Source organism: Gracilinanus agilis, chromosome 4, assembly GCF_016433145.1.
Source record: "Gracilinanus agilis isolate LMUSP501 chromosome 4, AgileGrace, whole genome shotgun sequence".
Lineage (NCBI taxonomy): Eukaryota > Metazoa > Chordata > Mammalia > Didelphimorphia > Didelphidae > Gracilinanus > Gracilinanus agilis.
Window position 1 is genome coordinate 64,968,155 of NC_058133.1, and position 12,330 is coordinate 64,980,484.

The 12,330-nt window shown below is 37.2% G+C and overlaps 1 protein-coding gene across 1 annotated transcript in view; it reads right to left on the reverse strand.

The window, feature by feature from the left end:
* The window catches only part of LOC123245895 (putative dimethylaniline monooxygenase [N-oxide-forming] 6), a 63,798-nt gene that overhangs the window by 10,434 nt on the left and 41,034 nt on the right, over window positions 1-12,330 (reverse strand). Inside the window, exons 2-3 of the mRNA XM_044674881.1 lie at window positions 7,611-7,753; window positions 2,222-2,421 (exon numbers count right to left, since the gene is read on the reverse strand). Coding sequence (XP_044530816.1) covers window positions 2,222-2,421; window positions 7,611-7,753 — 343 coding nt within the window. The remainder of the gene's footprint in view (window positions 1-2,221; window positions 2,422-7,610; window positions 7,754-12,330) is intronic.

Below are 12,330 nucleotides of genomic sequence, written 5' to 3' on the forward strand. Positions count from 1 at the left end.
TTGACTGTAAAATAAGAATAACAGCAGCTACTTATGAAGATCAAATGAAATATTTTTTGGGAATCATTCAGAATGGTGCCTGGCACATAGTATGTGGTTAGTGAATGCCTATTCCCATTCCCTTTCCCTCTACTCCCCAAATTTGGGAACATAAATGTTTTTCACCTCTGCAAATCATGTAATGCAATTTCTTACATTTTGGAACATAGTACATGGTAGCTTTCAATATCTTCTGTCTTTTTTTTAAATGGTGGACATTGATAAATGTGAAAAGATATTAAAAAATAATTTGTAAAAATTGTGATAGTGTGGTATGGCTGCTGTAGAACCAGGAAGACCTGTTTGTGTTTATGTCCTGCCTCTGTCACAATCTGGCTAAGTGATCCTGAGCAAGTCATCTAATCCTTGAATGTCCTGATTCACTTTGGCAAGGGAGTTCCCTATACCAATGAACCCATTGGATCACTTCCTACTTCATCAAGAAGAGAAATATAGGATTTTTTTTGGTGCTGAATTTCCAAAACCAGAATTTATTGTCCATAAATCTGTGCAAAGAGGCAATTTGCTTGTTATAACTGCACTTAGGTACAAAAGCTATACGAAATCCCCAGAACTTAAACATTTGGGCAAATTCCAGCCTGCATAAAAGCCATTTGAAGAAAAATAAAATAAAATGAAATGAGATGTTGACTAACTATTAGCTTGAGGAACTCCCTTTGCAGAAAGCTCTCCATGAAGTTCATCATTATTTATATGACTTAATAAGGCAAGCCAACAGTCATTTGAAAAATATTTTCAATAGGGCAGGTACGGTACTGATAAGTCCCAATTAGCTGCCTAAATCAGAGAGAGGCTAAAGGACTTTTCTAAAGTCACACAACTAGAAAGTGTCAATAGCAATATTTTTGAACCTAGGCCAACAAGAATCAAAAAGTACTTATTAAGTGTCTAATAAGTGCCAGGTATTGTGCTAAATACTAGGGCTACAAAGAAAGGTAAAAAAACAAGGTCCCTACTCTGAAGGAGCTCATATTCTAATGGTGGAGAAAAAAGACAAGCAGCTACAAACAAAAACTATCTATCTACTATCTCCCTCTCTTACTCTATCTCTATCTCTACCTATCTATTTCTATTTATCCCTGTCCATCTATATCCATCCAGCTATCTGTTTATCTTTCTATCTAGCTATTATCTTTCTGGCAAACCGGATATAATCTCAGAGGGAAAGTGCTAAGATTAAGAAGAATTGAGGAAAGGTTTCTTGTAGCTGAGAGTTGAAGAAAGCCAGTGAAGTTATGGGGTGGGGAAGAGGGGAGAGAGAGTATTCCAAGCATGGGGGAGAGCCAGTGTAACTGCCCAGAGTACCTTCCATTTCAAGCCTAATAGTCTATGCCACTACTATCTCACAAAATAAAAAATAAAATAAGATAAAATAAATTAGTTATTGCCTCAGAGCAGAGTAGCTCATATTAAGTTGGGAAAAGGCATTCCTTACAAGTATTATACTTCCTTATTTTAAAGAAGGAATACAATGATTTTTTTCTCTCTGAAAAATTAAATGTTTTCTTCCTTAATAGATAGGTGGTCAAAGAATGTGAACAATTTTCAAAATAACTACAAACTGAAAATGACCATTTGATTATGCTCCACATCACTAACAATAAGAGAATACAAATTAAAATGATTTGGGGTTTTTACCTCATATTCTGAAAATTGGTAAAGTTGACTTCCTTCTTCCCCAAAATAGGAGTAGTCAAGTTTGAAGGATAACTGATAAATCCCTGGTGAAACTATGAATTGGTCTCAAAACAGTCAAAGATGGAAATAAAGGTTTAATATATACCAAAATAGGGATAGCAACATTGGCAGCAAAGAACTTGAAATAAATTTGGTGCCAATGGATTGGTGAATGGCTGGGTATAGATGGGAAGTAGCTATCAGTTATATATAACCCTGGGCATTACCATATTATACATCTAATCCTCAAAGGGATCTCACTAGCTTAAATCAAGTATATAAGGAAACAGTCAGAGAGTTGTTGTCATAAGACATTGGCTCACTTTAAAAAACAAAACACAACCTTACCTTCCATCTCTGAATCAATACCAAGTATTGGTTTCAAGACAGAAGAATAATAAGGGATTGGCAGTTGTGGTTAACTGACTGGCCCACAATCACACAGCTACCATTCACTTTTTAAATTATAAAATTCATTTCATACCTATTGGAAGGCATCAGGCCATAGTTCTCATGTTTAAATCGTGAGTTCATCCTCCTAACATATAACCAATCAGAGACAAAGTTAGGGAGGAGATTCCAGAGAAAATTTTTGAACCGAGTTATATACACCATGTCCCAAGGGTAACCATCATCCCAAACACGACTCATTAGCCAAGAACCACTTCTGGTGCTGATAAAGACCTGGAGAGAGAAAAAAAGGCAACAAGTTTCAATGATTAACCTGTGAAGAATACAAAGGAAACCATACAACTATATCTTGGGCAATCTCCATGCATCCCTCTCAAGATCTTGGATAGAAGCCTCTTTTAAAAAATTCTCTGCAGCAGCAGGAGAAATCCATAGCTAAAACCAGGTAGGGGAATATTTAGCTTCTCCCAGTCTTGGAAGTCAACCAGCTGGTATTGTGGACTCAATAAATATTTAGCTTAATGATTCATTCACAGATTTTTTTAAAAGACAAGTTGAATTAGGCTAAACTAAAGTATGATGGATGTGATGTTTAGTGAGAGTCTATTGTCTATTCGCTTTTGGACTGGACTGACTTTAGAAGGATGTCCCTACCTTCCCCTAGGATTTTTCCTGGGTTTGAAACAGAGCAGTAGTGTGTAATGGAATTGTTCCTAAACTGGGGGTAGGGTAGGGCAGAAGAGGGAATCAGTGGGTGAAGAGACTTGATTTCTGAACTAGGATGTATAGGGACAATTTGTGTTGTCGTAGACAAATCAATTTTCAGAATAAAGGAATTGGACTAATATCAATAGCATGCAAAGACGTTGGAGATATTATTTCATTTGATCCTCCAACCATTCTGGGCAGTTCCTATATTATGATTTTCATCCTTTTCATAGACATGTGATTTAATTGGTAAAGAGCTCTCAATGAGTGCAGGCTAATATCTCCTTTGCAACTCATAGTCTTAGAAATAGAATCTTATAATAGAATCTTAGAAAGTTGCCTAGGTCACTGAGAAGTGTAAGTGACCCATAGCCAGTGTGTTTTAGAGACAGGATTTAAACCCAGGTCTTCCTCTCTATATCTACCACACTGCAATTGCTTCTTGTTCTCATTTTATACATGAAAAAGCAAACACAGAGAAGTTGTGTGACTTATTCAAGGACAAAAGATTAGAAAGTGGGAGAGCTAGGACAATTAATGACAATAATAGTATTATTTAATTTTTCACACCTAAATATTGCCTTAATGCTTAAAAAGTGTTATATATACATGATCTCATTCAATCCTCACAACTCCATAAGGTATGGGACGAAGTAATCATCATACCCATTTTCAGATAATCAAACAGTTCAGAGAAGTTAAATCATTTGCTCAAGTCTCATGGGAGGGAAGGGGATTAGGCATGATCAGATCTCAGACTATACCATGTAGCAGCAATTATCGAAACAGATCGCTCTTCTTAAGTATTTGAAGTTTGAAGAAGTATTAGGCTTTTTCTGTGTAGTCTTAGTAAAGAAGGCTTTAACCTAAGGTTAAATTTTGTGGTTTAAAAAATATTTTGGTAACTATATTTCAATATAATTGGTTTCCTTTGTATGTTTTATTTTATTCACCTGGAATCAGGAAGACCTGAGTCCAGTCTCAGGTATTTATTAGCTGTATGACCCTAGGCAAATTACTTGACCTCTGTTTATCTTAATCTACTGGGGAAGGAAATGGCAAACCATTTTTTGGTATCATTTCCAAGAAAACCTCACGGGCATGTCTGAATGAGTGCATGCCAAAAATAGAGAGCTTGATCAGTGGAAGAGATTTGGCTCACAATATATAGAAGCAAATGAGCATATTAGGCTTTGACAAAGACAATTCAAGATTCTAGCTATTAGAGAAAGAGCTCATTATTTGACAAAAGCTATTAGGAGAAAGTAGGCAGGTGTCATGCAAAAATTAGGTATAGACCAGTTTCTTCACACAAAATAACAATATAAACTCCAAATGGATACATGATCAGACATAAAGGGCAACATTGTAAAGAAGTTAGAGAAAGATAGAAGAAATTCCTTTCCAAATATATGGATGGGGGAGGAATTCATGACCAAACAAGTAATAGGAAGGTTCATAGGATATAAAATGGGCAATTTTGATTACATAAAACCATTTTTGAATAAACAAAACAATTGGAAGAGAATCTGGTGAATGGGGGGGAAGTCTTTCCAGTAAATGTCTCTGATAAAGTTCTCTTTTCTAAGATATGTAGGGAATTGATTCAAATTTCTAAGAACAAGAGACATTTCACAAATATGTGGTCAAAGGAAATGAATGGCCAGTTTTTAGAGGAAGCAGTCCAAGCTATAAATAGCCAACTGAAAAAAATATTCTAAATCAATAATACTTAGAGAAAGGTGAATTAAAACCACTCTGAGGTACCACCAGCTCCCAGACATAAAATTGACAAAACTGACCAAAGAGGAAAATAACAAATACTAGAAGGGATGTGGAATGACAGGTGCATAAAATCACTGTTGGTAGAGCTGTGAACTGATCCAACCATTCTGGAAAACAATTTGGAACTATGCCCCCGGAGCTATAAACTGCTTGTATATTTTGACCTAGAAAAATCATTATTAGATAGCCCAGAGAGATCAAACAAAGAGGAAAGGGGCTGGGGGCAGCTGAGTAGCTCAGTGGATTGAGAGTCAAGCCTAGAGACGGGAGGTCCTAGGTTCAAATCTGGCCTCAGACACTTCCCAGCTGTGTGACCCTGGGCAGGTCACTTGACCCCCATTGCCTATCCTTACCACTCTTCTGCCTAGGAGCCAATACACAGAAGTTAAGGGTTTAAAAAATAAAAAAAAAAGAGGAAAGGGGCTCATTTCCATACACAACACCCCTTCACCAATTTATAGTAAATTTTTTTGTGATGGTAAAGAATTGGAAGCTGAGGGAATGCCCATTAATTGAGCAGTGGCTGGACAAGTTATCATATATGAATATGAAAAAATACTATTATGTGAAAATGATGGAGGGAATGGTTTCAGAGAAACCTAGGAAGACTAATATAGCCTGATGCAGAGTGAAGAGAGGAGGACCAGAAAGGACAATTTATACACTAACAACAGTATTGTATAGACTAACAACTTTGAAAAAGTTAGGAACTTTGATCAACCCAATGACCAGCCATGATTCCACAGGACTCACGATGAAATGTTCAGATATCCACCTCCAGAAAGAGGTTACTTATGCAGAGCTGGTCACCAAATATATATGCATATTTTGTGTATATACATTTATTGAACTTATTTCCTATGAGAATTGTTTTGCTTGGTTATATATATTTTCAACAGATTTTATTTTTCTTGCTTTATAAGGGGAGGTAGAAGGGAGAGAGTATGGACCTGCAAATGAAATAAAGTTGAATAAAAGAAAAAATGAATGTTCAATTACTATCATGTTGTTTAGCTTCTGAATGGGTAGAGGAGGGGCTAGAGGGAAGGAGAGAATTTGGATCCCAAAATTAAAAAAAAACAAAACTAAACGAAAGTTGAAAATAAATAGTAAATTGGAGCATCTAGTTGGTGGACAGAGAGCCAGACCTGAGTTCAAAACTGATCTCAGATACTTTCTAGCTATGTGGCCCTGCGCAAGTCTCATAAATCTAATTGCCTTGCCCTTCCATCTTGGAAACAATACTTAGTATTAAATCTGGGACAGAAGATGAGGGTTTAAAATTTATAACAAATTATTAAAAAAAACTACAAAAAGAATATTACTCTCTTAGTATTATTCTCTTAGTACATCTTAGATAAGAAGTCAACTAGTCTCTACCTGAATGAATGGTAATCTTTCAGTTTCTTTGGGGAATCTGCACTGAGTGAGAAGTTGTTACCTTATGAATGACTCCTTCTAATTGTGGACCATTCTAATTTTTAGGGAGTTTTTCCTCTACATTGAGCTTCAATCTGTCTCTGTACCTCCCATCAACTAGTACAGAGGTTCTTAACCCTTATTTGTGTCATAGACCCCTTTGTTAGTCTGGTGAACACTTTGGACCTCTTCTTAGGAGATTGTTTTTAGGTGAATAAAATAATGTACAAAGGAAACCAATTATGTAGAAATATAGTTATCCAAATATTTTTTAAACCACAAAATCACAGATGTTAGTTAAAGACTTCCTTTATTAAGACTGTACCGAATAAGCCTAATATATTTTCAATATTTGAAATATTTGAGAAGAGCAACCAAACTCCTTTTCCTAAGTTTTCTACTCTTCAGGCTAAACTCACATCTCTCATTTGAGTTCTAGTTTAACCAGTCTTTGTAAAGAAATAATTGTCCTCTCAACAACCTGGCTACAACCCCCTGGTCACTTTCCAGCTCATTATTGTACTTAAATTTGTGCCGAAGAATGAAGGGACTGAAGCAATTGAATTTGAGATGCCACACATCCCCCAAAGTTGAACCCCTATTTTCACCTACATGTACATTGTTTTCATGACAAGCCTTCTCTTTCCCTAACCATTCCTCTCTCTCATTGGAAATTCCTTGAGGTCAGGAACCTTGGTTGTGTGTTTTTCTTTGTATATCTTTTATAGCCTGGTTGTTGTCTTACTCAGTTTGATAAATACTTATGAAATGACTAAGAAATTGCAAATCTCCACAAAGCAGGATGGTAGAATGCATTGAACAATAAGCCAGGAGGCTTATATGTGAAAAAAGTCAGAAAAGTGGATGGACTGATAGTCTGACCACAAACTAAAACATATGAGATTTCACCTTTCTTTCTTTCTTCTCCTCCTCCTCCTCCTCCTCTTCTTCCTCCTCCTCCTCCTCCTTCTCTTTCTCTTCCTCCTTCTCTTCCTCCTTCTCCTTCTCCTTCTCCTCCTCCTCCTTCTTCTCCTTCTCCTCCTCCTCCTCCTTCTTCTCTTCCTCCTTCTTCAAAATGACTAATATGGAAGACTATTTTATGTGATTGAATGTGGAAAATCTATATACTGTCTCAGGGAGGGAGTGAAGGAGAGAGGGTGGGAAGGATGGAGAAAATTTGAAACTCAAAATTTTTAAAAATGAATATTAAGGGGGCAGCTGGGTAGCTCAGTGGCTTGAGAGCCAGGGCTAGAGACGTGAGGTCCTAGATTCAAATCTTTCCTCAGACACTTACTAGGCGTGTGACCCTGAGCAAGTCACTTAACCCTCATTGCCTAGCCCTTACCACTCTTCTGTCTTGGTTCTAAGACAGAAGGTAAGGTTTTTTTTTTTTTAAAAATGAGTGTTAAAAATTATTTTTACATGTAATTGGGGAAAATGGAATATATATATATATCCATATATATATATGTATATATATATATATATATATATATTTACTTTTAAATAAGAATGGATGGTTCCTTTCTGCAAGTTTTTTGTTGCCGTACCTGTGATGCTGTGTGGCTGAGTTCAACAGCAATATCTGACCCAGAATTCCCTAGGCCAATCACAAGCACTCTCTTCCCTTTGAAGGCTTCTGGACTCTTATAGTCCCGACTGTGGATATAGTTGCCTTGAAACTTTGCTAATCCTATGAAAGGAATGGAAAGCAAATTGAATTCATAGACATTTCCAAACCAGGTTGCTGGTTGTCTCCTCAACTTGTTGTCCTTGGATCCAGGTCTCACTTTCTATTTCCAAATTATGCATTCCCTTCCTTGCTTCATTGTCCCTTTTTATGTTTTACCTTTCCCCTATTATAATGTAAGATTTTTGAGAGTAAGATCTGGACTCCTTGTTTGTATTTGTACTCCCAGTGCTTAGCACAATATCTGGTTAATAGTGACCACTTAATAATCCTTTTTCCTTCTTTCCTTCCATCCATCAGAGGACACAATAGATATATTTCTGAATGGAACAAGGTAACTAGAAAGACTAAGAATCCTCCATGGATTGGTTTAGAGGGATAGCCTTCCCTTTTAGCCCTTAGAGAATTGGACTATCATTTGCATTTGAGGAGAGATTTGCCCATCTGGGAATTTGAACTAGAATGTATAGAGCTGAAGGAGACAACAGGGAAAGCAGCAATAGAGAAAACTATTAGGTCTCCCTGTAGAAGTCTTGCAATATGTATTTTGGTACTTGGGAGTGAGCCTAGCAGGTTAAGTTCAGAGCCAAACCTTGGTTTTTTGGATCAAAGAACTCCAATTGAGCTAATCTTGTGACTGTCCCTTCATGAACTAAGACAACTATTTAAAGAAACTTTTTACTCTTTAATTATTCCTACTTCTTAAGTATGTTGTTCTTGTGATATTCTTTCCATTCCTTTAAATTGTTTCTTTTTCCAGAATTTTTGATTCATGTAAATCTATGGTCAAACATTAACTGATGAATCACTGCCCCAGATCTCCATTCCTTGAGGATCCTTAAACATGCTCTTCAGTTCACTTCTGGCTCAACCCACTCTTCAGAATTTCTTCCCCTTCCTCTTTGTTTTCAGATTGCCCTGTATATCTTGTAATATCCCATTAGAGCTCCTTTTGGCAATAAGGACCATCTTTTTTTTAATGTATCCTCAGAATTTAGCTCAGTGCTTGGCACATAGTAATCATAGTAAAAATGGCATCTTTCTCCTCTCTTCTATCTCTTCTCTCCTTTCTTCTCTCTTCTCTCTCTCTCTCTCTCTCTCTCTCTCTCTCTCTCTCTCTCTCTCTCTCTCTGTCTCTTTATCTATCTTTCTAAGTATCTCTACACTGCTATGATTCACTCTACATCTCTATCAATCTAAAGGTCTATCTATCTCTATTTCCATCATGAATAATTTGTACTGTATCTATATGTTCTGAGAACATAGAAATAGAGAAGCTAGTAAATGAAAATGCACAGAATTTGAAATAGGTCAGATATGTGATTATCTCTCCAAAGCCCTAGATTAACTAACTGGAGGCGTTACCATGTAAAGGGCAGAAGAGAAACTCATGTTTATAATTTTATTAATAACTTTTGATAAACTTTCCAAAAGGCTGAAATTTAACTGGATCAGGTTTTTCCCCCCCCTAGCTACAAGGCTCTTTGTAGGTAGGCCATTTTGCTTAGAATATAATAATTTCAAGCAAAAACTCCATCTGGCAACTAAAAAACAAAGTAATTTACTGGGGATTCCCAGTGGTAGGAAAGAGTTGTGGCTTGGGAGAATTCAGTCTCATCCCTTTCCTATAGGGAGGACAGTGTTAAAAGGAACAAATGTAGAGAGAACTTTGCTCATAAGTACAGACAGAATACATATAAAATAATTACATGGTCATTTCTGGAGGGATCATTGTGGCAGTTGGTAGTAGAGTGGAAATCAAGGAAGGCTTGATATAAATGAATATTGAAGGAAACAAGAGCAAATCATTTTACTGCTTCAAGCTTCGGATTCCTCATCAATAAAATGAAAATGTTGGATGAGGTGAATTTTGTTTCATTCTACTTCTACAATCTGATTCTAGTTTAATATTGATAGTAATAGGAATTAAAAATAGCCTTTTTAATGCTTTAAAGTTTACAAAGCGGGGCAGCTGAGTAGCTCAATGGTTTGAGAGTCAGGCCGAGAGACGGAAGGTCCTAGGTTCAAATCTGGCCTCAGACACTTCCCAGCTGTGTGACCCTGGGCAAGTCACTTGACCCCCATTTCCCACTCTTACCATCTTCCACCTATGAGCCAATACACAGAAGTTAAGGGTTTAAAAAAATAAAGTTTATAAAGCACTTTATAAAAATGTGTTCTTATCTGATCCTCACAAACACTCTGTGAAGCAGGTGTTAACATTTACTCCATTTTACAGATGGGGAAACTGGAGCAGGTATAGGTGAAATGAATTGCCAGGGTCACAAAGCTTAAATTCCTGAGGCTACGTTTAAACAGCTCCTTCTGACTGCAGGTCCAGGATTCCACACACTTACCATCCACCTGTCTTTACTGTCACTGGCCATTCATGGGCATTATGGACAAAAACCTAGATAAGGGTATTAATCACAATGATCCGTTTGCTTCTTTATTTGGGTCTAATTGTCACATGTCACATGTAATGATTCTGAGTGACTATAAAAACCGATGATGGTGAATCGTCTTTCCTAAGCTGACGAGTCCAAGTTTCATTTTGTGGATCATGTGGAAAACTGGTCCCTATCTGAGAGGTTAGACGTCTTCTTTGAATTTCTAGGCTGACTTTTGCCCCTACATTACATACTATAAAATGCTGATAATCAATCAACAAGCATTTATTATCTGTGCCTGGCATGGTGCTAGGTGCTGGGGATTCAAAGCCAAAAATGAAGTTGTCTTTCCCTTCAGGTAGCTTATATTCTGTTGGGGGGATGCATTATGCAAACATATATGTACGTACAAAATAAAAGACATTTTTTTCACACAATCACTGACACTGCGATAAGATCATCTGTGGGGTGGGGACTTAGGGTCCAGGGTTGCACAGAAGACCCTGGTCCAACCAAGGTTGAACACAAGGTGTATATCCTTGCTAAATCACATCGTATGCTAAGGATTTCCCTGCTTCTCCAGTGACTGTTTTTATACAAGCTGACCCTATAGAACATCTGTCCACTTGTCATTTTTCAATAACATTAATGTATTATATAGCCAATTGCACCAAAATATTGTGAAGAACCTGCCACAATATGGTTTATCTGGGGTTTGGCTCTCTCTTTGGCTGATGGATCACAGAAGAAACAGGCTATAGTAGTATTCTATAAAACACTGAAAGTAGAGGCAGGAAATATCAGAGAGAAGGGTGCTGAAATTTTAGTACTCCTTCTTTGGGAATGCTCTAAAGTGTATGTGTTGGGGGGGCAGCTGGGTGGCTCAGTGGATTGAGAGCCAGGCCTAGAGATGGGAGGCCCTAGGTTCAAATCTAGCCTCAGAAACTTCCTAGCTGTGTGACCCTGGGCAAGTCACTTGACCCCCATTGCCTATCCTTACCACTCTTCTGCCTTAGAAACAATACACAGTGTTGGCTCTAAGATGGAAGGTAAGGGCTTAAAAAAAAAATGTGTATGTGGCCTGTAGATTATCCTGTAGTAGGAAAGAAGAATAACTCTGGGAATGCCTGCTATACTTGTTTATGCTCTTGAGCTAATGTGTGGTTCTCTGATGATATGTCTGTTCCATGGTAGCCATTCTTTTGAGTTGTTTTTCCTATAGAATTATGGCTGATCCATCCATATTTTTCTTTTTCTTTTTTAACAGTCAACAATCTTTATTTGACCTCTCCACACACAGGGGAAAAAAAAGGACTAATCAGTAGATTTGCATGTCATCCATATTTTTCTAATCTATGTTCCTAGTGACTCTAATACATGCATTTGTAAGTTGGCTGGATGATATTAGGGGCACAATCCAGAGCCAAGCTAACTGTTTAGAATGGACATTAAACTTGTGACCTTAGCATCATTTTCTCTAACCTCTAAATGAACAGGACCAGAGACATAGTGCAAGAACACAGGAGGGAATAAAATTTTTTTTCTCCCTCTTCCTCATATCACTATGATATTCCTCTATATTATCTCTTCTTTCTCTGCTCTCTCACCGGACAAAATGAATGTTCTTGCGAAGATAAGCCCTCTAAATGCTAATTTTCTCTTCTCCAACAGACTACAGTCTTTATCATCCTTACTTTCATGAATAGTCAATCTATTCTTGCATCCTGGCCACTTCTCTGCTGTCTATAAACATGCCCAAGTCTCCCCCAGCCTCATAAAATCCTCATCTGATCTATCCTTTACTAGCTATACTCCTATACCTCTCTTAGCTTCAGTGGCTAACCTACTTGAAACTGCTCTCTACTTCTTTTTCTCCAACTCTTGTCTTAACTCTTTAAAGTCTGTTTTCCAACTTCATCATTTTACTGAGAATTCAATTTCCAAAATTACCAATCATCTCTTAATTGCTAAATATGATGGCCTTTTCCACAAACCTCATACATCTTAACCTCCATAGTCTTTCACACTGTCAATCAACTTCTCCTTGACACATTCAGGTTTTCAGGACATGATTTTCTCCTAACTTTCTGATTGTCTCTTTGTTGACTTGATTTTTCAACTTTCCTTTCCTTTCCTTTCCTTTCCTTTCCTTTCCTTTCCTTTCCTTTCCTTTCCTTTCCTTTCCTTTCC